General features: G+C 40.0%; 1 protein-coding gene across 1 annotated transcript in view; it reads right to left on the bottom strand.

Moving 5' to 3' along the window:
- Nucleotides 1-26,615, bottom strand: part of CDK17 (cyclin dependent kinase 17) — a 184,850-nt gene that overhangs the window by 59,645 nt on the left and 98,590 nt on the right. The window contains exon 3 of the mRNA XM_019515050.1: nt 6,299-6,463. Coding sequence (XP_019370595.1) covers nt 6,299-6,463 — 165 coding nt within the window. The remainder of the gene's footprint in view (nt 1-6,298; nt 6,464-26,615) is intronic.

Genomic DNA, 26,615 nt, shown 5'->3' with positions numbered 1-26,615 from the left:
TTCAAAGGGGGAAACCCCCCCCCCCCCCCCCGAGTACTTCTGCAGCAAGGGCAGGGACTTCCAGGGTCAAAGGCAGGGTAGGACTTCTGGACCCAAAATGACAACTGGGGCTAGGGCACCTGTCAAGGGACAGAGCTGAGCAGTTTGACAATGGGTGTATCCTTGCAGACCTTGACAGCTCGCCAAAACTTGTTAAGTGGCCCACCAGGCGAATAACTGCCCAGACCTGCTCCAACTGCTGTTTGTGCATAAACAATACAAGTGAGTTCAGCTGCCCCAACTTTAACTCTTGAATAAAGCAGGGTTTTCAACTTCTCGCCATGGTGTAAAAGCTATTGCATGGTTCAGATCAGCAGCTTTCCTGCTGTTTTGAAACCACTCCAAGTGCATGTTTGTCTACACCCACAGTGTTCTTTAAAACTAGAAAGATAAAAACTGTGTAGAACAGCCCACTTAACTGGTCAAAAAATAACTAACAAATCAATGAATTGACAATATTTGATGTAGACAATGTTACTATATTTAAGTCAAGTAAATGCATTCATTTATTAGAAGAGTATTAGTAATGACAGAAAGATTGCCAACTTTTGTCTGATTACAAAGACCAGGCTACTGAGTAATTTTAACTCAAGAGAGCACCATAATAAAAGTTATATTGAAAAAAGTAGATAAAGAATAATTAGAACTTTTTTTTAGTATGGTTAGGTTGACATTTAAAGACTAACATGAGTAACAAGAAAAAAAGAAGGAGAAAAAGAAATGAAAACAAAACAAACATGGCAACTTTAAAGGGGAAAAAAAATTAAATGTAATTTTATTAGGCAGGTAAGCAGGCTCACTCAAGCCTTTTGCATAATACTGTCTTTTTATTTAGCAGCTTCAACTGCTTTATCTAGGTGTTTCTCATCATTATTACATTCATTAGTACCAGTCTTCCACTTCCCCTAAATACGAGTCAACTATTTACTGGCCATTCGCTTATTTGATCTTAACACTGATACAACATCACCAACTTTCCAGCAGTTACGTTTTTCAGCCTATTTCTTATTTTTCAATAAATGATTCTCTAAATTGACCAATGAATTCTGTGCATGCAGTAGCACATGGATATTTCTTCCACCATATGGTGCAAAGCAGAAAATCCTTTTCACTATGATGCAGAAACAAACTCTTTGGATTGGCCTGCTGGGTCTGCAGTCCCCACCTTCTTCACACTTGGATGGAATGTTTCTTGCTTTATGATTTGCCATATCTACTACAAGGTTACATGCTGAATCATCAGCAGAAAAGCCCGGGCCCTGGAAGTGAAGAACAAAGTGTGCAGCACTGTGTGTGGAAGTTTTCCACTGTTTGCATAAGGGCATTCTTGGCTTGGTGAAATATTTTATCATTGTCAAATAGTACAGTGAATTAACTGGTAAACTGGTGTTATTTGACCAGTCAATAGACTGGCTTACTAATAATAAAAATATGTAATTTGAACAGATAACATTATTTCAAGAAGATAACACCCCAATACCTACCTAGGGAAAGAATATAAAAAAACCTGATCCATCTCAGGCTTTCCAAATCTGATAATCTACACCTAAACAAGATGAAGATGTGTATATCACACTTATTATGATCCATAACTGGTAGTAATAATTGCATATAAAATTGTTTTACCCAAGAACTTTTGAACGGAAGATTAAACTTTGGCTTCAAAAGCCATATTGATGACGATGCATACATATTTTAGAAGTGCTGAGTATCCAATGCCAGGACACAGTAGACAGTAGTTTAAAATTTCCAGCTCCAGAAGGCATAAGTTCAAAGCCTTAGTCTGGACTCATGTCACAGGATTTCCCCAGCTAATCCACTGTAAATGGTTATTTGAGATAGGGAGTCAAATAAAGCTGGATGGAATACTAACCACTCTATTCCCCACTCCGTCTTTGGTTATAGAAATGTTTCCTTCAATCACACTAGCTCAATAAACCATTGGGCCCAGGCAGATCTTTGATTACTTGGACTTTGTATCTCTCAATGACCTCAAGGATTCAGAGCTGTTATAAACATCTGGCAGGTACCCAGATAAGTATTTTTTACCTCCGACATTTGAAAGTGCTAGTGCTTAGTGCTAGTACGGTATAAACATGTATTATCAATAAAGTACGTTATATAAAGAAGTTTTATTCATATAAAGATACACCTGTTCAACCTTACATTTGATGCTCTAAAAACCACAAAACCCAAGAATAGTAGGGGTTTACCCACCAACCTTAACTGGCACTTTTTCATATGTGCATTATGGCAGGTTTTTATTAGGTGATCAGACAACACTAGACAAATAGTACTCCATGTGGGCTACGCTTTTCTCTGAATAGGTTGGCCTGAAACTTTCATGGTCCCAACATAGTTTTTTATTGAACTGAGCTCAGTGATTGCCATAGGATTTCTCTACTTTGCTATGTCACTTTATCTACATACCTTATTATAAATATGCAAATGAAATATTAAATTTAAAATGTCTAACTTCATAAAAACGTTACAAGAGGCAGGGATTTTTGAGGTGATACCTTTTACTGGACCAACTGCACGGTTGGAATAAAGTTAGACAAGCTTTTGAATGCAAGACATTATTCATAAGCACATACTAATCATGTAAAGTTGTATCCCAAAACAAACCAAGGAATTACTGTTAAAAGAAGGGACTACCCTCATTTTATTTACAAGGAATCTATCTAACAAAACATTTCAAACTGGGAAACTCTGGTATACAAAATAAAAGCTCTATCAACTGAGCTAAAATAATATCCATTGTTAGCCAACAGTAAGTTACAGGAGCACCATCTGTCAGGATGCTCTTCATTCCTATTGCTGAAAAGTCACCTTGGTTTCCAGGTTTGATTCTTTTGAGATGAGCTGGTAAACCAAATTTATTATTTCTCTGTTGCTGAAATTTAGACATTAAAACGGCTATCACCACAAAGTAAGCTGCGGAGTTATGGTGATTGAATATAAGGGGTAAGCAGTTCTTTCCATTATTCAAATTTCCAAGATAATGCACTCATTCCATTGTAAAACTGAACTGAAACAAAGTTCACTCTCATTCAGAATCAAATGCATTGTGAGGAATTATTACTACACTTCATGTGAATGGAAATGGGTGAAGCAGCAAGATTCTTCAACATTTATAAACCCCATGTGATTTGAAAAGCAAACAAAAATGGCCACCAATATTTAAAATATTATGAAGATAAATAAAATGACACTTCCATGTCAGATTTATATTCAGAGACAAAATGTTTTTACAAAACTACAGAGACAACAGGGAAGTTTCTAAAGGGAACATATTTTGGATACAAATTATCTTATGTCTGCAACTTTAACATTGCAGTATGAGTGCCTGAATTCAGGGGAAAAAATTCAGTGCAACTCCACTAAATACTGATTATGGTTTCAGTCATAAGCAAGCAGCTTATATACAATTATAAATATACAATTAGGGTAGGTCTTGGAAAAGTGATACTTACCCTTATTGTACATTTATATATTATTCCTAATTCTATAGTTCATTTGTAATCAAAGTACATATTTCTTTAAATCCTTCCACTTTGTGCAGTATTGCACCAAGGATGTCTCTTTGATTCTGCAATCCCACTAGTGGGACAGAGAAGTAAGTGGATAGAAATAGGACAAAAACAGAAGAAAGAGATGGTAAGAATATGTGAATAATTTATATCTGACATGATAATCTCAATGGAGAAGATGTGACCCTATTGAATAATAAGTATCTCCATGTGACAGCAGCAAAAAGTAGAGACATGTGAAGTAGTAGAGAATGAATACCAGCAATAATACTCTCCTGGGTCCTGCTCCTATGTACCAATACGCCATTTTATTTTTCAACAAATAATTTCTCCCACCTGTTTGCCATGTCAGGAAACACAATTTAAAAATCCAAATGCTGCTGCAATGGTAGCAAAACATAAATGGAAGGATAGTAGCAAAGTTACAAAGTCTATAAAGTGTTAATTACAAAATGCAAGATAACTATCCTAAAAATAGATGTATTGGTAGTATCACAATACAGGTAAACTGAAAACTGTCATATATTGTTACTGGAGGGGGTCAAAAGATGGTGGGCAAAACATTGGTATGGGAAATTTTTTTTTAGTTCCTTCCTATGAAAATCTGTTTTTAATTGTTACTAAAGCACTAGCCAAAACACCAAAGCATGTATTTACATTTTAAATCAAATTTACTGCTCTGGTGCAACTGCAAAACTCAATATGAAATGGATATGGCAACATGTTTTGCAAAACAACAGCCTCACCACAGAGTTCAGGGCTTTCAGATTTTGAATTTCACCTTTAAATAGAAAGCCAAAAGCCTTGAAAAGAGAGACAGAGACTTAACGTGCACTCATAATACTTTTATACACTACTAACAACATTTTTTCAAGCAGGAAATAGCAGTTCTAAATAAGTGTAAAGATCATTTAAGGTAAAAATACATTTTATAAACAATTTATAAAACCAATTAACATTTTTAGTGCAAGAAACAGGGTTGGTTGTTGATACTTTTTGTTGGAGCAACTATATAGGGCAAGAGCACTTTCAGACCTGAGGATAGGTACTTTTGTGCCCAAAAATTTGTCTACCATATCTTCCAATAGTACAGTTGATCCTATAAGATATGCCTTCCCCCCACAAAAAACCTTTGCACTACAAATATTTCCTCGACCAACATGACACCTGAACCCTACTGTAGCATTGTTAGTGAAAAGTCTGAAGAACATGTTATTTACTCATAATTCACATGTAGTAAAACTGTAGATTTTTCACAAGTATCGTTATTTTAAGCTTACCATCCAAAAATAGATGTTAAAACTTTTACTATATGTGGAATGTGTGTATCATGTTATGTCATTCGTAACATACGTATAATACAGAACACAGAATTTAAAGCAGTTTGATTTCTTTGCATCTTGCCATATAAATTAATTATCTGAATAACATTAAATACTTAAAATGCATCTTCCATTCAGTGCCTGAGGCTGCTTCTCATCCAACTCAAGCAAAAGCCTGACTGCACAAACAAAATAGGTACTTGGGACCTTTAGGTGAAGTCAAGTGGAAGTCCCTGGAGAACATGTACAACACAGCCTGCACTCCTCTATGAGAGAGAGAATATGTGACATCACATAATAGACCAGAATGTAGATGGTTCAACAATCACCTCAAAAGTTACACAGCTTTAGCCTTGGAGGAATTTGCCTAAATTTCACTTTCATTTAGCAGTAGAGTGGAAGTTTCCTTAGAAGTAGAGGGGGAAAAGGCTAAATCAAATGAAATGTCATTTACCACACAACTGTTCCTGCTTTCTAATACTAAGAACTTGGTTAGGGGAAGGGCACGGGGTAGGAAAAGTAATTAGAACTATTACTATGATTCATATCAAGTAGCATGATTAACCAGCACACAAAATGAATGGTGGGTGTGGGCAATGTAAAAAACACTTAAAGATCAATGGGCCCAAGTTGCAGCAAGGGAAAGTTAGGTTGAATATTAGGAAAAGCTCTCATTAGAAGGGTGGTGAAGCAATGGAAGGGTTACCCAGAGAGGTGGTGGAACCTCCATCCTTGGAGGTTTTTAAGACCAGCTCAGCAAACCATTGACTGGAAGGATCTAGTTGGAGATGGTCCTGCTTTGAGCAGGGGGTTGGACTAGATGACCTCCTGAGGTCCCTCTCAACCCTAATTTTCTGATTTTTTTGAGCAAATCATTATTTCCTAAGGACCAAGATGGCGAAGTGTATAAAAAGAGATAAATTAGCTTTATACAATTGCAAAAATGATTAAAATATTTAAAGTGATAGTTCTCTGCTTGGATTAATGAAAATTCTAGCAACGTACCATTGTTCAAATCCTTGAAATAAAGATATAGTCATGAATTTTTGCCATTCCTAAATTCCTGCATCTTCAAGCAGTACTCAAATGCTGTGGTCAAATAGGCACTTTAGAACTTACTGAAAGAAAAGTGTTTTGTAACTGTTATACATGTCATCAGGAGCCTGTGTAGGCGATTTCCGTGAAATAACACTCTATAGTCCTTTATCAGTTTCCTTCTTTAAAAGCTTAAATGAGATGTTCAACAATTTCAGCTTGTGTTTCTATGACAACCATAGCAATAGTGTTGCATTCCCACAGCAAATTTAGAACTAAAGTATCAGAACAATTACATCTGTTGGGAAGAATCAATATAGACAACATCTTGTTAGAAAATGAAGTTAAATAACCAAAATAATAAATTACCTAATCTGCTTCCATTCCTAGGCATTGCCATGAAGGAGCCAAGACTGCCACCAATAACACTGTGTGGTCGCCGTAAAGGGGGCTTCTTGAAAGATCCTGTGTACTGGTGGAGAAATGAGTGCATACTGTGAGATGTTGGAGGCCTGCCATTCTTCACGATAGGCTCTAAAATTCGCAAAGGCCAAAATATTCATTCCCACAAGCAAGTGAGCAATTCAGGAACATGGCAGGAGGAAAGAAAAAGAAAAAGAAAATTGTTACTAGGAAAGGTAATTGCCACTTTGTGAATGCATTACTTTTTCAATAGTAAAAACAGAAGCAATATGCAATATTATTGTGATTCCTCTACTATAACACCAATAAAAAACAAAATATTAAACATCAGAATGTTCACAAGTTTCATTTATTAAGATACATATGCTCTGAAGTTGGATCAGTAGCTGAATCAAGTGTTTTCTACAGAAAACAATCCCCCTAAAAAAGCCTAAATCACCAAAAGCTGATAAGAGGCCATACAATACCAAATATTTCTTTCCCTTGAATTTACTTTCACAGTGATGACTGCAGCTTCACTATGATTACTTATTTGAAACTTGCAGTTCCTAATTTGCATGAGGAGAAACTCACCAGAGAGCCTGCAGAGACTTGTCAGTCTTCCTGCACAAGCACCGTAAGTTCATTTTAGCAGAGGTCAGACAGAGGCCTCACTGTTGGAAGCCCTTGGTTGAATTTACCCTAACATTCTCATGGTCTAACAGCAATACTGGAAGCTGGTCCACTTAAGTAGCCATATCTATGAAACTACCAAAATAGCGATTTTGCAATTTTTCCAGAAATCACAATTTCAAGCAGGCTCTGCAAAAAAGTACGGGGTCTCTGCTTTTGGCAGTCTCCCTGAAAAAACAAAAAACAAACAAAAACAAAAAAAACTCACCGAAAATAAAATGCTGGCTCCCTGAGTACCCAGCAGTCCTTGTGGCTGCTACAGCCCAGCTGTGCAGCCCACTGGGGCAGGAGTGGGGTGGGGGGGGTTGCTGGCACGACAAGATGGCTGCTACCTCCCCACCCCTTATTGGCTGCAATGGCTATATGTCATACGGCCCTGCCCCTCGCCACCAGTCGGCAAGGAGAAGTGGGTCTGCAAAACAGACAGCCCTCAGAGCCGAACAGTGGCGAAAGGTGGGACCACTGGGGCCCCTCGGCCAAAGGTGTGAGGGGCCAGCTGCATTTCTCCTGCAAAAATGGCTGCCCACCCCACTAAATCTGCTGGCAGCAGCCTCGACTCTGGTAGACCCCTAGTAATACTGGACTCAACTGATCAGGTTTCACTGTTTATTTTGACTTTTTAAACGGGATAACCAGATGTGAATGTAGAACTTTTAGTAATAGAACCATTTTTGCAAAGCTTTTTATCATCAAATTACCTGATGCCTAGTTTTCACCTTCATTTTACATTTCCTTTCATTTTAATTTTCAGGAAACAAAATAATTTCAACAATTGAAAATTAATACACAAATGCTAGGAAAAATAAAAGGAATGTTTCTCTCAATCTTGACTTTATGGGTATGTTAACACTACAGATTGACCCTAGACCAGGGGCTCCCAACTTCTTCAGGATCCCATCATAACTTATTTGAATGCAGTGACACCTTTGGCTGAAAACCACCGTTTTCAGCTGGGATTTTCTGCCTCCAAATGAAAATGTCCCATATGACCGCTGCACAGTCAGCCCAGAAAGGGTTGCATAGCCAGCTCCTCCTGCACTGGGGCTCTCTAATCAGCATAGAGCAGGCAGAAAAGTTGCCTTATACTGTCTAGTTCTTCCTGGTTGGGCCTCCCTATGATGCTCTCAGAAACAGAAGTGGACAAGACAGTTGCACATGCCTCATGGCACCCTGGATGAGAACCACTGCCCTAGATGGCAGAGTAAATTAACCTATGCAGGTCTATGCTGTCACAGACAGACTGCTTCTGGTACTGGACTGTCCACTTAAAGCCAGCTCAAGTATTTCTGCAATACTGTACTGTAAACAAACCTGTATTTTTCTGGATGTGCCCTGTAACAGTCATTCACTATATCATTATACAACAGACTATAATAAAACCCCCATTAAAAACACAAATAATTCAAATTAGTGCACCGTTAATGGAGAAATACTGTGCACATGAAAAGTTTTTATTTCTAGTAATATATAAATCCACTCATTTACAATACATATACATATGTATATGTATTGTAAATCATGTAAGTATATTACCAGCCTAAGTTTATTACTGCCTATAAGTACATGAGGGGTGCCAGAGTGCCCCAAGGGATGACTAGGTCAAACGGTCATAAACTCCTCCAAAACCGTTTTAGGCTGGACATAGGAAAAAACTTCTTTACTGTCCGAGCCCCGAAGGCCTGGAATAGACTCTCTCCAGAGGTGGTGCAAGCACCTACTCTAAACTCTTAAGAAACATTTGGACACCTATATTGCTAGGATCTTTTGACCCTAGCTGACTTCCTGCCCCTGGGGCAGGGGGCTGGACTTGATGATCTTCCAAGGTCCCTTCCAGCCCTAATGTCTATGTATATGATCTTTACTTCATTACTCAATCATTTCCAATATAAAAAAATACTCAAATTTTCACAAAAATAAGCCACTTCTTCAACACACTTTCTGTCATACTGCTAAATATTCAGCTTTCCAGGGGTGGTATTATCACTGTATGCATTTACTGACAGGAAAATAGAGATACACAGAACTAAAGTAATTGGCCCAAGATCACCAAGTAGATGCACATCAACATATATATTTAGATATTACAGAGTGAGATGCCAAACATTCAATTTGAGTAGGCTAGTCTATTTATAGATTCTACCACACTTCATTTTCCCTTAACTTGGTCCATTTATGGCAGCTATAAGTACAGTACTAAGAGGAATAAATCAGATTAAAGAAAGACATTACACGTACTCATTCAGCAACTGAAGTACTGTGCTCCCAAATGGGAAAGAGAAGCCTGAAAGCAATGTGTGGAATCTTTATTCTCTGTACCAACAGCAGGGTCCACCAGAAAAGTTCTTCTATGTGTACTGTGATACAACCATCTGTGATGTTGTTTTGTTATCCTAGAAACTGATTCCAATCTCAGATCTGGAGGAAAGTACTTTTGACAAAACAGCAAATTCGTAAACTAAAGAGCCAGAAAAATGTATATTACAGAAAACAGAATTTCAGATGCACACACATACAATATAGCAAAAACTCTCCAACCAAAAATTCAAGCAGTGTTTTGGAGAAAATGACTTTGGAACATGAGGTTCCAACTGGTTTAATGGAAGAAAACAAAGAAGTACATGAATAGAGCTGGGCAAGTACATGCCTATGAATTAAAAAAATGAAATTAAGAAATACTTGAATTTCTACAAGAAGAGTATAAGGGCTTCCAAGTAGCTGCTGTAGAAAAAGAATTGTCTAATAGATCCTTAAGGCAGGAAATAGAATCTGAAAAGATGTCAGCACTGCTGTAAGCCTTCGCACAATTTTCCTCGTTTAGCATCCCCCATAAATGCAGACAATGAATGAGAGTAGAGAGAAATATGGGGGGGGTCTGTGTGCGTGTGATAAAAATGTATAAAGCCCTGAAGGTGAGGCTGTCCTGCCTATATCTTTACCTTGTTCCTCATCAGATACTTTCAAACCTTTTATTCCACTGATGATGTCAGCCTCCCACTCAACACTCATTCATCTTTTTACCTTCACTTCCTACTCCAATACAATCCCTTTTCTTCAATCAAATTAATATTAAAGTCTACTTATTCCATAAATCCTAGAAACATTAAATCATGTTAGTATAATGCCATCACTGAATTAATTTTTAAAAAGAGAAGTTTTCTGAATTCTCATCTCCCATTTCTCCCATCTTTTAGATCAACTTGGGACTAAACATTTTCACCTTATACAATGCAGAGTGGAACCTAACAGACCAACTCATTCAGAAACACAAAATTTATGGTAGGTGATAGCTTATTTTATCAGATACTACAAAGTAGCCTATTGCTTCTGAAAGCATATGCTTCACTGAACCTGTTCTCCAAGGTGCCTCATCTTCTGCTTGATTTCAGATTAATATAGCTATTTTATATAATGCTGAGTTCAGTGTGGGTACTTATATAATAATGCTAACTCTGAAAATGCCACTGTGCCTTCTCCTCCCCTTACCTCCTCCCCCTCTCTGCTGGCTTTTGTCAGGGCCTGGTGGCGGAAAGGCCAGAGCACGGGTGCAAGGCCAGCACTGTGCTGCCAGCTCCTCATGCTGCCACCTCCCAGGAGTTAACTTGCCCTGCCGTCCCCCCTCAGCCAGCAGCCTGTGCCACCGTCACCTCCAGGGAGCAGGGCTGGGGGGGAGAAAGTGAGGCCAGCAATGCTGGCCTTCGCCCTCCTCACTTCATCCGCTCCATTGCTGCTGTCATGACAGTGCTCTGCCATGTCACCACCACCTGTCTGGAACGCTCTCCGAGCACTCTGATTGGTTGCTTCAGACAACCAATGAGAGTGAGTATAAAGTGTTATGGACAGAAATACAGCCTAAGGCTTTTATAATATTAGAACAGATACTAATTCTAATAATGGCTTGCTGGATGGAATGAGTTGAGTGATTACTGGTGGCTGGTTGTCTTTATTTATGGTGGGTTTTAGCCATTAGAGGGGAAATTTGTGAAAGTCTTAATATTAAGAATACTTTTCTTTTTGTTCTAAGTTTATTATTCTTACAAGTGCACAGAACTTGAATGGGCACTTTTAACAGACCCAAAATTAAATACATAGTTTACTCTCATTTCCACTGTTTCTTAAACTAATTTCAAAACAAAAGGTTAGTCAACACAAGGTATAACTAAACTACCAATAAGCCAAAGATGGAGCCAAAGGGTGGTTTGGGGTGTATATTCAATACTAAAATAACTCCCTTGCCTCATTTCAGGGATTTGGCACATGCAGAGGGGGAAGGAATGGATTACATATGGTTCTCGGACTGCACTGGGCTCAAGATAGAGGTGGCAGAGGTGGAGCTTTTCAAGTTAGGACTGAAAAATGCAACTGCTTTCTTCACCCTTAAAACTAAGATGCAACAAAATTCTGAAAGTACCAAATACCCCTTTAGGGTTTGGCTTCAGCCCCCAACTCCCACACACCTAGTTAGCAACCCTGAAAATACAGCTAAGTCTCCCATTCCTCTTTAAGGAAAAAAAAGAAAGGAAGCAAGAAAAAAAAAAACTCAGAACACTGGAATATTATGAAAGTGCACAGAAGTTGCTTGGATCATTAGGCTTCTACTTGCCATTTTAAATTGTAAGTAGACACTGTACTGATACAGACTGTGACTTAGTCACTGAAAATGTGAATCACAAATCATTAGTTTTAGCTGGTTGCTTAAATACATGTTTCAGATACATGTCAATCACTTGTCCTCATGACTCTATTGGCTATGCCTACACCTAGGGCAGTATATAACCAAGGAGAGCAGGGTTCCCAGCTAGGGCGGGGAGGTAGGCCTTTTTGCGGTGCCCTGCCCCTTGTCGCTGATTGGTCAAAGGGTTCAGTGGCCCTGCCCCTTGCTGCTGATTGGCTGAGAAGATAGCAGTTCCACCCCTTACTGCTGACCGCCCAAGAGGACCGCCCCCTCACTTAGGTGATGTCCTGTATTCTGGGGATGCATCAGTGATCACTCTATGCCAGATTAAGCTACTATCCCCATGCAATTTTCAATTTCAAGATCTTGGTCTGAGGTTTGTAGTGAGCACTTGCTCTCTTTAAAGATTAAATGTATAATTAGCCACAAAGGGACTACTCTGTGTACAGGTGAAAACAACTTCCTTTCATATGATATCTATCTAATCATGAACAGCTGGAATACGACTCTTCTCCGTAGGCTGTGTACCACAGAAAAAGAGTTGATGAAAATACTAAATAACTAAGAATAAAGGTAAAGTTTTTAAGAGTCATTACTGATATGAAATGGTTTAATGGATGGATAAGGTTACTTCAGAATTTCTTGTTCTTGGGGGAATTGGTATCTTATAGCTGAAAATTTTTACAAACTAAAAAAAAATGTAGTCCTTTTTTTAAGTTCTTAAATGGTAAAGATAAGAATAGGCACAGAACATATTACTGGACAAGGAAAGCATGATGAAAATAAATGAAAAAACTAAATTCATAGAAAATATTAAGTGCATACTGTTTAAAAAATTAAGATCCAATTAAACACCAATTACCTTACATAGTTTTCACTTTTCTGCATTTTCCCAAGTACTCCCCTAATTTTTTTTTAACCGTTATAATATGCAACTTCAGTAATTTACCTTATGAAGCAATGCATTACTTTAAGTGCCAGCACCTAGTTGAATGAAGGCTAGAAGGATTATCTAATGATATTAGCACATCTCTGGTGATGCTTTAATATTAAAAGTATTAGATTAAGCATTAAAGATTCCAATATGCATTCATTTATTTCTGCATAAAGGGAGAATACCTTAAAATTTTCAATTCTTTCCCTTCATCATAAATACTGATTCTTTTCAGGCTTGCAGAAATAATTTTATTATATTTGTCTTATGCTGCAATAGGCTGAGAGGATGCAGAACACAATTTTTGCTGTGCATTGTTGAGCTCTCTTGCAATGTCCCAAATTACCATCATACTTAAAAATTTGAAGAGATTCCAAAGTGACCCTCAAACAAGTTATTGCTGGAAAATAGCTCATAAAAATGTTCACCAACATCTACTTAATTTAGTTGGTGGTAATAAAATATGTAAAGTAAAGTGATTGATTTCTAAAGATAAAAATCCAACTCCATCTGCCTTAGGATCCCAGAGAAAATCCTATAAACAGTCTATTGTTTTCAGGTTGTGATATCTACGTTCACTTCAAGAATTTCATTTTGCAGGATTTTTAACCTTTCTGACTGATTAAATTACAAGATGTCAGAGAGGTAAATGCAATTGCAATCATTGTTGGTGGGAACTTGATGTGTATGAGATTGGAATAAATCACTCCTCTTGCTCATCATATTTGCTTATTTTTTAAATCATTTAGGTTTCCTTCATTACATAAAACTGCAAATTGATTCTTGCTATATTAGTTAGCTATACTTCTTTGCATCTGTGGATTATTTTTTACACAACAATATGTGTTTTATTTAACTCCTTTTTATTTTGCTATCCTAAAAATAAAGATGTCACTGCACTCATTCTTGATGCAATATATTCTCAGACTGATGTAAAAGCCTATCAGTTGTTAATTTTTTGATCATTAATGTTTCAGGTCATTTTTAAAAGTTTAAATTAACACTATCAATCAAATTCAACTCTTTTATTCTTTGAATCACTATAATCTTCCAGTTGCTAGCGTGACAGTTTTCTACTGCAAGTTACACATTATTTCAATGAAGAATGACAACTACCTTTCAAAAATTAAAAACAAACAAACAAACAAACAAACAATATATAGAAATAAAGGAAACTACTGAAACCAAACTCTTGGTGCTGTGGCAGCCACGGATGCTGTGACATCTTCTCAAGGGAGTTATGGACTACCACACAGTATTAGCACTTAGGTGTGCAAACACCTACACATGATTCACAAGATAAACCTATAGATCTCAAATAGGAATCCATAGCACCCAAAGCATTCTGACCTGTTGTGGTCTTTCCAAATTGTTTGCAACAGAATAATTGATCTATTATTTTACTATAGTCCAAAAACAAGCGAGAGCTAAGAACTGGCACCCCTCAGAAAATGTCTTGCATCTAACAAGGAGTGTCCTGAATCTAAAAAGGTTGAGAGCCATCATTTTGTGTTAAGGCTAATATATATAAGCCAGATTTAATTACCATATCCACACCATGTGCTTAGGTATTCTTCCCTAGCGGGAGTTTCAAGTGTGGAAACCAGTGTACATCACATGTGTAGAACCAAGTCATCTTGAATTCAACTTGATTTCGTATATGTAACAATAAAGTGTATTGTTACATAGTCTTCAATTAAGACTAATGAAAATACAAGAATGATAACACCAAGGAGATGATCCAGGTTAAACCAGAATGGCAACTTTAAGATCACAGACAGACAGACAGGCAGACAGATAACAGATACCACTCTGATTTAGCTTGGATCATCTCCCTGAGGTTCTCTCATTCCTTTATTTTTTATTAGTCTTAATTGTTACTGATAGAACACTAAATTAACTTTGTACACTTACACTGTACTGACTATTTACAGCCAATGAAGACCCTTGTCATTTTTTTTTTTTTTTAGAAAGAAGTTTCATTATATAGTATGTTTGCATGACCACTAAAACATATAGCTCATCCATATCAGAACCTGCATATCTATCTTTCAAAGTAGCTAGATGTCTATAAACTCACCACTGCCTTACAATTTTATGATATTAACTGCAAAACATTGTACATGAACTAGGATATTACATTTAAAAAGTTATCCAGTCAAAGACTATACTGTAATCTCAACATTACCTCCATGTCTATATTTAAGAAATTTCTCAACGGAGAGCACCAAACTTAGAATCACAGAACAGTAGGGTTGGAAGGGACCTCAAGCAGTCACCTAATTCAACCACCTGCTCGAGGCTGGACTGTCCTCAACTAAACCACCCCAGTAGAGCAATCCTATTGACAGATTATACACTCACACTTTAGGAAACAATACATTGTGCCCGCCTGTATCTTTCAAATGAAAAAAATTTGGTATACTATTGTCACTATATTCAGCTGTTCATACATAACGGCAATTATGACTGTAACAAAACAAACCCTAAAATAAGGAGGTGGCAAATTCTTATCTAAAAATACATACATTTATTAGGTTTTTTAATTTTCTTTAAAAAATCTGCCATGCTACAAAACACCATTAGCCCACGTAATCTAGAAGCTTGTCTCAGACTATGACTTACATTAGATGCTTCAAAAGACACTGGCCATGCACAAGCATTATGTTTTTATCAGGACAGTTGCTACTCTTGCAGTTGAAACTAGGAGTGCACACGTGTTTAGTAAATTGGTGAGGCAGTTGATACTATACTATAATAGAGCAGAAGAGTCAAATTTTATATTGACTACCAAAAAAATGCTTAGGGTAAATGATGTCATGGGACATATGAAAAGGGGAAAGTCACTACTTAGTTCTTGGACACTTTGGAAGACTCAGCAATGGCAGCAGGAGACCACAGCAGATTAGTGAGGCTGTGCACTTTACATTTTCTCTCGCATGTTATTTTACCCTGTAGATATCATGCTTCTGTTGCTTGACAGCTGTAATAGTTAATGTAACTGCTCTTGCAGTCATATTAATCTAATACAATTCCCAATAAATTATGAAAAAATGAGAAAAAGAAAAAAGGACAAAGAGAAGGATACAGAAATCTGCCTCAACAAAAGCGATAGACAAAACATGGAATCTGATCCAAATGCCAGAGAAGTCACCAGAAAGACATCCACTGACTTAACAGACTTTAGCTGAGGCTCTGTAAGATACTGGCAACTGAAGAACAAATGTCAGTGTTTCTGTGGAAAAAAAGTAAATGCTTATTAAAGAGTCACTTTGAAGGAAGAGTAGGGTTACACTTTGTTAGTGGAATCTGTTAAATAACATTTTAACAGGCTATTTGGTAAAGAAATATCTATTTAAATTTTGGGGGGTCATCTGTGAAAAAACAAATTCTGAAAAATCATTGTTCTGAAGCAACAATGGTTTCCTTTGCTGTACTAAAGCAGTTTGAGGGGGAGGGAGGGGCAGGAGCAGGAGCGCAGGGGGAGGAGACTCTATTAACTCACGACCCAATCAGTGTCAGGAGCCTCTTATAATTGGTGCCTTGCACACAAAAAGGTGTAATCAAGCTAAAGTCTTTAAGAGCTGGTAAAGCATGATGTGTTTATTCACGTCTTATTTAAAGCAGCGGCTCTCACCCGGGGTGGCAAAGCACACTGGGGTGCTACGGGTCTTTTAAGAGCACAGTGGCGTGCTACACAATCTCAGCACCAACAGGTGTCCAAATGCCTACACATGATTCACAGGATAAGCCCAGAGATTTCAAATGGGAACCCATAGTGTCAAAAATACTCTGACCTGTTGCAGTCTGAGTTCTTTGCAACAGAAGAATTGCTCTGTTTTTGAAAAGGGGTTCACCAAACTTCAAAATTGTTATGTAGGGGGCTTTGAGTTTAAAAAGGTTAATTATCACCAAGTCAGCGTTATAATCTTGCCTAGTTAACTGACCTACATTTTAGTTCTCTTGCTTCAACAACAATTATTTGGCTTCCCTAACCAATGGTATAACCATGCTGGGTCCACAGACAGACATATGAGATGTCTTGAGAGAACTCTTTTTTTTTTTTTTTTATTATTATTCAAATAGTATTTAAAACAAAAAAACATAATGAACCACCTTAAATAAAACAATACAGAAAGAGAACTTTCTAGAATATGTAAAGGACCTATTTGTTAGGACTCATATTACCAGTAACATTTTATAAAGGAGTACTGAAAAAAGGTAGATTCACGCCAAGACCACATGCAAACATTCTGCTTTTACAGAGAATTGCTGGGGTCCCAACAGAAACCACAAGTGAACAGATATTCTGCTTCTTCTCACAGAGCAAAAATGGCAGTTTCTGGGAGAAAAAATAACTCAACTCCAACCAGGCATCAGCCATTCCCACGAGAGATTTTCCTGGGAGGATGAACATTTGTACACTTTTCCATAGCTTTAACTCCTGCCAAGGACCAGAAGTAGCAGAGCCATAAGGAAAGGCTCCTGTGCCTTGCAGAGACTAGGGTGACCCTAGTCTGGAGAAGGTGTGGGGAGGCAGCTGCTCTCTCCCCTTCTGTAGACTGAGAGAAGAGTGAAGGAGCAGCCACCAGCTGCTCCTGCTGGCTCTTCACACACCAAAGCCCTAGTCTGAGAGGCAGCTAGAAGGCTTTGCCCCTTTGCTCCTTCTACTGGGAGCTGAACAGAGGGAGCAGCACTGCAATCCCCCTACCTCAGGGACAGACAGAATACAGCCCCCCAGGAAATCTCATCTGGCCCACAAGCAGGGGCTTATCAATTCACTGTATCCAGCCCAGCCCTGGGCTGCCCCTGCTGTGGCTGCATGGTAGTTGAGCCCCACTCACCCGAGGGGGCAGCGCACACTGTGCTAGACTCTCACCCACAGGATGGTTGTAACCCTGGCCTCACAGGCAGGGAAATGGCAGTGGTGGCTGGGGGAAGGACAGTAGTGGTGGGTGTGGGAGAAGTGGCAGCAACAGGCAGGCAGGTACGGGTGTCAGTGGCAGACAGGCCGGAAGCGGTGGCAGTGGGTGGGGCAGCAGAGGCAGGCAAGTAGGGGAAGCAGTGGCGGGAGGGAGCACAGGGCCCACACCAGTGCCCTGGGGGTGGGGCCAGCAGGGGCCCAGGATGAGGCATCAGAAGCATGGAGCCCAAGCAAGCAGGGGCAGTGTCCTTCTGGCTCCATTGCACTGGGCTCCCCAGGGCTCGTATGCAGTTCCTAGGTTCTCCCCCGGAGCTATGTGCCTCTTCAGGGAGCCCCACACAATCGAGTCAGAGGCCTGGGCCTGCACACAGCCACATGTAGGTCATGGGGAATGGCTGCGAGCTCTGTGCTATGGAGCCAGGTTGACTCCAACCCTCTCCCTGCTACTCTGGCTGAGCCCCATGATCTGCACTGTCAGCTTCATTGTGCAGAGCACACCCACAGTAGAGTGGGGCACAGGCAGAGAACCCAGGAACTGCATGTGAGCGCCATGCGATGGAGCCAGCAGCTCAGACATGTGCAGTCCTGGGGCTTGCCAGGACCATGTGCTACCAGGGGGGTTCCACCTGCCATGGGCTGCGAGTGCCCCGAGGGCCTGCCACCTGCTGCTGCCACTGGCATCAGGGGCTGTGTGCAACAGGGGGCATGTTTGTAAGGGTTGGCCCCACACACCCACACCCCATCATACACATGCACCCACACCCCCACCCACAACTCCATACCCACCCAGCCACCCACACCCTCCCACAACCCCTACACATCCACACACTCTCCCACACTCCCACAGGCCCCCATAAACCCCATACTTACCCATCCATACTGTACCACCCCTCCACACCCTCTCACAATATACATGAGTAAGACTTCATTTCAAGCTATTTATGCAATCACCTTTATATACACTATGCACATACAAATCAGAGCAAATTTTTTTTTTTAAATGAAATTAAAATCTGTTATTGTAGATGATTTTTAGTATACAATTTGGGTTGTTTTTTTCTGGTTCCAAGATGGCAACCCTCCCCTCCCAAAAGGAGTATTTCCAGGGGCAAGGGGAGGGACTTCTGGTGGCAACATTCAGGGTTTAGGGATGGGACTTCCAACCAGGGGGTGGGGCACCTGTCAAAGGGCAGAGCTACCCTTGCAGCCCTCAACAGATCACCAAAACTCATTAAGCAGCCCTCCAGCTGAAATAATTGCCCACCCCTGCCCTACCTTCTTCTCAGACCAAGTCCCCAGCATCATTTTGAATTCAACTTGAATTTACATGTATGTAATAATTAAGTATGATGTAACAATTAAGACTAATGAAAACAGAGTAATAAGAACACCTCAAGGAGATGATCCAGGTTAAACCAGAACGGCAGCTTTAAGATCACAAGCAGACAGATAACAGCTACCACTCTGGTTTGGCTTGGATCATCTCCCTGAGGTTCTCTCATTCCTTTATTTTCATTGATCTTAATTGTTACCAACAGAACACCAAATTCTAGAACTCTAGAGAAGTGGGCAGGGAGCTCCCTCCTGATGCTCCAATCTCCCCCAGAACAGGAGGATTAGAGCAGCCATGGGGGACTGGTGCCTTTTGAGTCAGCGACTGTGAGGGGGGTTGTTGGGGCCATCCCCCGGCGGCCAATCGCACTGATGTACACAGGCTAAGTCTAATGCTCTCCAACACTTATTATCTTGAATTCTCCATAAAAAATACTTTGTTTAGAAATGAAATACATGTCCCTAAAACAGTAATTCACAACTAGGTTTCCACTACTCTGCAGTACCATAAGATCCTTTTAAGATTGCCACAGGGTGTCATGCAATGTTATGCCATAAGACTGATACACCCAGGGTTTTCAAATAGAAATCCACAGGAATCCAAAAACACCCTGACCTCTTACAGTTTTTCTGAGTTCTTTGCAACAGAAGAATTCATCTAAAGGCTCCTGACACTGGTTACCTTTATTGTGCAATTAACTGGCTAAATACACAATAAATTTAGACATGCTACATGGACTAAGCAATTATCACATAATTAAAGTGGCAAAACAGCTGCAAAGATGCTGCTTGAAAGATGTAGAACACTTTTGTAGCTGGTTTCTATCAAGCTTTAATTAGAATTTGTAGCAAGTCTCACAAAAGAAGATGGTATTTGGTCAGCTCCTCCAGCATCCTAAGGTAGACTGACTAACTGACTGCACCTCCTCCCAAGGCTGCTTAAAGAAGCCATTTAGCTCCTCTCCATGAAAGCCAGAGCGTAAAGCAGTGATTCTCAACCCTTCTAGACTCCGGTATCCCTCCATAACTTTTGTGAATTGAGCATCACCTCATTTGAAAAACTAGTTCATTTATTACAGTGCTTACCTCCTTACAAAAGGGCCAGACAATGGAGGTGGGGGAGTGGCCAGGCATGGAGAGCCTGCCCTTATCAGTTTAGCAAGGGTGAGAACCACTGCCCTAAAATTAATAGGGACTTCCCCACCAGCTGGGACTGCTGAAACCACAACATCCTTCCTATTGCACCAACCTGGACACTATGCAGAAGGTATAGCTAAGGTTTACCTTGGCATCAACAGCATCCATATATTGTTTTCTACCTGGTTGTGTTTTTCAGACTGAAAGGTCATAGAGAGCACATAACCAAGTACGAGCATCTGCTACCTTATCCCTTGCACACTATGCCCTCCCCTAACCTGAGTGTGACCGAGATTCTTTGGTCTTTCACTTATTATTAAAGAGACAGCAAACCGTGTGCTCACTCTCATGTTTTGGTCGCTTCTAGCTTAATTCTCTGTACACCTGTTTCTGCCCCTTGTACCTCTGCTTTAGCAACTACCAAATTTATTTATTTATTCTCTTGGATTGGTGCTCACTGGACTCTCCTGATCAGCCTGCCAGAGACACTGTGGAAGCACTTGGCATTTCTATGCCAGGCCTTAGAAAACTGATACCCTCTCGCACCTCAACACAGTTGGTGGATCAGAGGAAGAAGAAAATATATTAATGTTTCCATTATAAAGTTAAATGCACTTTAAAGTACACTGTATGAATTTTTAGTATTACAAACTTACCGAGTTTACAAAAAAAACGTATCTCCTACAGATGGCTTATCTGTATGACAGGAAACATAGATGGATTTCAGATTTCACTGTCCAAATTTTAAAATGATGCTTGCAAAGAGTCAAATTTTTTTCTTATAAAAGATGAGATTTTACTTTTTTTCCCTATTGACTTAAATGAGACTACAAGGGAAGCAGATTGTTTCCAAAATGCCTGTTATTCATTTGGGCCATAAGATGCATGACGTATACATGGTAGTACTGCAAAGGCTAAAAACATTATCTAAAAATCTACAGATTATTACTGTCACATGACTCAGGTTGGACTCTTTCTGAGAAAATAATTGTGTCAAAAAGATCACTAGTCCAGAATTAAATTTTCTGTAAATAAATTAAGAAAATTCAGGGAGTAAGATATAGGGGACCCAGGTTAAAGTTCCTGGTCTGATTTAAGGAGTACTCTATGCATTGGGCTACTAGATATTCTAGGATGGGCCTCTCTGGCCATGTATAACCATTCATTTCTAGTGGTGGAAAATTTCCTCCACTAGAAGTGATTCCAGAAGAGGGAGCAGTGGAGGCATTTAGCCTGCAAATGCCCCCTCCTCTCTCTTGCTCCTTGTGCCTTTTGTGCTGATCTGGGGACAGCATGGGGAGCAGCAGCTATTCTAGTTCTCTTGTTCTTAGGGGGAATGAAGCAACAGGACAAAGCTGCCTACCTGGCCCTCCCACCTGGGATTCTGGTGTGAGAAGCAGACAAGAGGCTTTCAGTGTTGCTCACTCCACTCAGCTTCTGGGCACCATAACCTGGGAAAGGAGACCTCACAAATAAGGAGGGGAGGAGCAACAAACTGCTGCTCCCCATCAGCTCCTCCCACAGAGGACTCCAATGTGAGGACTGGCCAGAGGGCTTGTGGCACTGCTCACTCCAGTCAGCTTCCAGGAGCCAAACAGACTGAGCAGCACTGGAAACCCCTCTCACCATGGACCCTGCTGTGAGGAACAGGCAGGGGACAGTCAGCAGCTGCTCCTCCTCTCCCCTTCCAGACTATGGGAGGGATCCCCAAAGCCCCCATGATGATCAGGGTGACTGCCTGGGAAGGCTCCCATTTTTTCCAGAGACTGCTCAGCTTCTGGTCCCCAGGAATCATCAAGCAGCAGGCAAGCATTCTCCCAGGAGAAATATACATACATACCAGACAGGAACAAGGGCATGAGGCAATGAATTACACCTATCTTAAAAAGTCATTGATATACCAAGACCTTGAAATGCATCCTTTGCCATACAGGAGATATATCAGGAGGCTGGTATAACCAGCTCCTTAGCTTTGCTTCTAAAGTGTAAGTGAGTAGCTGTGTTACATATTTACAGCTTCTGGGTCATTTTCAAGGGAAACTTATTAGAAACACATTACAGTAGTCAGGCCTCAACGGGACAAAGGCAAGAACAGCCATAGTAAAGTCTATGTCTGTGAACTATAGGCAGGCTTCAAAAGAAATCACAGATGGTAAAATTACTTTTAACCATTGTTTCATCACAGACTTCTAAACTAAGAGGGGACCTTCAACTTCTACATCTGTGTTGCCAGGAAGAAAAGGATATAAACCCTGAATAATGGAGAAATATGTACTACAGATTTCTTCATTTGATTTTTGTCCCATTCAGTGCAGGTGTTTTTTCCTGCTCCCCTTTCTCTCCCAATATATCTGACATCAAGTTTCAGAGGAAAAAATAGTATTTAGTGCTTCTATTTAATCTTTGGTTGCACATAGTGTACCTTCATTTTCCTGAATTTATTTAGTAGCCAACATGAATCTAGCACTGTCACAGACCTTTCCCCAACTCTGACAAAATTATAAACTATAGCTATCTTGGATACAACAATTAGCTATAAGAGTAGCCTTGTCAGAAACATTAGGCATGTAATGTTAGAAAGTTATTAGCATTCCATTTAAGATAAGTCTAGAAAGTCAAATTACCAAATGAGGACTTGAGCGGTATCACATTAGCAAACTTAATTCCTAAAAGTCAAACTAAAAATACTTCGTTCTAAGTCTGTAATTACAGTAATTAGGTCAAAGGACCTGAGAATTACTATATATGCCCAATCATTACATTTACCTTTGGAGACAGCTAGCCCAGGAGTTCTCCAACTGCAGTAGTCTAATTCTGGTTAGGAAACCACCCATCATTTTGTTTTCCCTCTTACTATTCAGCTGGATTACATTCATTGACAAGCTTGAGAGAGTCCAAAGAAGAGCCACCCATATGATCAGAGCCTTACATGGCAAGCCATACAAGGAAAGGCTGAGGGACCTGGGAGTCTTCAGCCTGAGGAAAAGAAGGCTGATAGGGGACCTGGTAGCAGTTTACCGCTACACTAGGGGAGTACATCAAGGGTTTGGTGAGCAACTGTTCACCAGGGCACCAGAGGGGAAATCTAGAAGTAATGGGCACAAACTCCTGGAAGACCAAATCAAGCTCAACATTAGGAAAAACATCTTCACAGTCAGGATGTCCAGATTGTGGAATAAGCTCCCTCCAGAGATGGTGCAATCACCTACCCTGGAAGCCTTCAAGAGGAAACTAGACAGTCACTTTGCTGGGGTCACCTGACCCCAGTTGTCTTTCCTGCTTGGTGCAGGGGGCTGGACCCAATGACCTTCCAAGGTCCCTTCTGGCATTACAATCTATGAATTAAAGGTCACCTTACATGAATGTGACTTGTTCTCGCTCCTTGAAAAGAGGGAGCACTTGTTTTCAGGGCATATGTAAATTATCTTTTTGGCATCTGATTATCAAAATGCTATACAACAAATTATATGGGGGTATTCCAGCATATTTGCAGGTACTACCAATCTGATCAATGACACTATTCCAGTTTTCTTCCCTTTTCATGAACGACTATTGTCTTCCATGTCCCAAATCTCAAATCTTTCCCTCAACTTTTACTTGCAATATGTTATTAGCTTCACCAGTCTTTTAACATTTTTCCCCCAGCCCCCATTCCACACAATATTTGCACACTTTTATTTCTCCTCTCCTTTTTATACCTCCCAGTTGGCTTACCTGGAGATCTTCAAGTACCCCTTCTATTTTTTCCCTTTTTTACCCAGCAATCTCTATAGAGCTCCACAACTGACTCTAATTATGAAAGACAATTTAAGGAGAGAGGATACTGAAAGGGGAGTCATGGCTGTTCAGTAAAAGGGTCTGATGTATGGAGTTATGCTTGCTGTCCCTAGGTTGCACACCAGAATGCAGGGTGTTTAGTTTTGCTATGATTTTGGCCTTTGCTGGTTGCCACACAGGGCCCAGAAGATTTTTCCCGCCTTATCTGACCATAAGTGTCAGGATTTTTTGGTTTTCCTCAAAAGCACTGGTTGTTGGCTACAGGCAAAGCTGGGTTTTTTGACAATGCTGTTCCTTGGACTAAAACCAGGAAAGGTTCCCAGTTAGAAAGGCTTGCCACTCTGCTGAGGGTCCAGGACCATAAAGGAATTTTACCCTATTACACTTCATGGCCAGATTCTCATGAACCATGCATGTGTGCATGTGCTGTCCTCATCTTCCTTGGATCTCTCTAGTGCATTTTAACAACCCTGCAGCAGCAGCACATTGACTGCCAGTGTTCCCCTGCTTTAACCTGTGGCACATTAGGGTACTTTTGGTGTCTTTGGGCAACATGCCTTGTAGATGTGTGACAGGGTTGAATGCACAGTTTTAGGATTAAGTTAAGCAAGTGCTTGTGGGATGGTTTGGATAGGGATAATGCTGTCAAATAGGGGGGGCGAACTAAATGACCTCTGGAGGTCTCTTCCACTCCTACTTGTTTTAGGATTCTATGATCTCCATGATCATAGAATAGGACCTACATTGTGATGACCATCTCTGATTACTGGATTGACAGCTAAGGTTTCTGCAGGTTGTACATGCTACTTCTGAAACCCTCCCCCACACCTTTCCTGCTCTAGGTTCCATGCAAGTCATTTCAGTTTCCATTCCCAAATATGAAAAACTCTGAAAAATTAACCATTAGCAGAGGCAACTGCAGGTGACACAGTGTGGGATAGGTATGTGGAATAGCCCAAAATACACTATATAAGGATTAGGCAAAATCTAAAGATTCACACTAAGATAACTGATAGCAAAAATCTGCTGTATAGACAAAGGTAAAAAAACCCACCAAACAAAACAAAAACTTTGTAACATGTTAAATAAGAATCTCCTAAACTGTGGTGTTTGATATCTTGGAACAGCAGAACCATGGCTAATAAAGTTGGGGTGGGGGTTTAAAGAAGAGTTGGAGACAAATGGTAAAATTTTTCTGAAAGCGAGGTCACCTTTCACAAATTTGCATATTCCAACATTTCTACTGGTGTCCAGATTTGTGAGTTTTAGGTGCCATTACTCAGGCACACAAGTAGCTGTAAAACTGACCAGAATCAGACCTGTAGCAGTTTCGTTGCTACTTCAGAAAACTATAACTGTGAGTAGTGGAGGTAAGAACTAGAAATATGCACTGGGGAGGGGAAGGATAAACCATAAAAGCAGCAGAGGGAAGAATCTCTTAAGTTGTTGCAATAGCCAAGATGCATGAGATCAAAGATTTCTCCGTGCATAAGTGTGCGCATATATCTGCTCAGTTATTGCAGCCCTATGTGGCTGACTCCAGATGCCTGAGATGCTCCAGAATGCATCATTCAGAGATGAACAGATTATAGGAAACCTTGATTACTTCTCTCTGAAAACTACATACGAGAAGCAGCAATTTTAATTGTACTACTAGAATTCCTGTTATCCAAATAACACCAAATAATAAATTCTTGAAAACTGAAGAGATTTAAAACAGGTCAAACCAATGATATTTTAAAGGGTGAGATTAAAAAAGTCATCACCAATACTTGTTATTTAAGACATTTGTAGAATAAAAGAAAAATGGGGCTGGCAGAGACCTCAGGAGATTATCTAGCTTAACTCCTGCTTAAAACAGGATCATCTATATCTAAACCATTCTAGGCAAGTGCCTAACTTGGAAAAAACTTTCCATGATGGAGACTCCACAACTTCTCTGGGTAATCTATTTCAGTGTTCAGCTACCCCAATCACTAGAAAAGTTCATCCTAATATCCAGTCTAAGTTTCCTTTACTATAATTTAAGATTGTTGCTTCTCATCCTATCTGCTACAACCAGAGAAGAGTTTATCAGCACCTTCTTTATAACTGCCCTTCACATATTTCAAAACAGTAAATCCTCTCTCAGTCATGTACTCTCCTGCCTTTCCTTATAGGTCATATTTCCCAGCCTTCTAATAATGCTTGCTGCTCTTCTTTGGGCTCTTCCCAAATTGTTCACACCTTTCTTGAAGTGTGGTACCCAAAACTGGACACTACTGCAATTGGGGCCTTCTCAGTGCTGAACAGAGTAGAATAATAGTGTCTCTTGGCTTGTAGATGACAACGCAATTTAGCATGCTATTTGTTTTTTTTGCAACAATGGCACACTGTTGATTCATACTCAGCTTGTGATCCACTGCACATACCAGTTCTTTTTCGGCAGTACTACAGCCTAGTCAGTCATTCCCCAATTTACACTTGTGTATCTCATTGTTCCTTTCCAAGCACAGGACTCTGCACTTATCCTTACCGAATTTTGATACACTGGAAAAAGGTCCAAAAATATTCCAAACCATCAGAAATACTAAACCTATCCTCCCAAGTATCTGCAGCTCCATCTACCCTGGTGTCAGCTGCAAGTATGCCACATGTGTGCTAAATCTGAGTTTCTGAGTTCTTTATAAAGATACTGAACAGTTATCACACCAAGGACAGACACCTGGGAAGCCCTCATGATACCTCCTCCCATTTAGACATTGAGCCATTGATAACTACTCTGACTCTCAAGATCCAACCATGTATCCACCTTACAGCAGTTTCAACCAGCATA

Source organism: Gavialis gangeticus, unplaced genomic scaffold (assembly GCF_001723915.1).
Source record: "Gavialis gangeticus isolate Ggan-Ray unplaced genomic scaffold, GavGan_comp1, whole genome shotgun sequence".
NCBI lineage: Eukaryota > Metazoa > Chordata > Crocodylia > Gavialidae > Gavialis > Gavialis gangeticus.
This window is presented reverse-complemented; position numbering and strand designations above follow the sequence as displayed.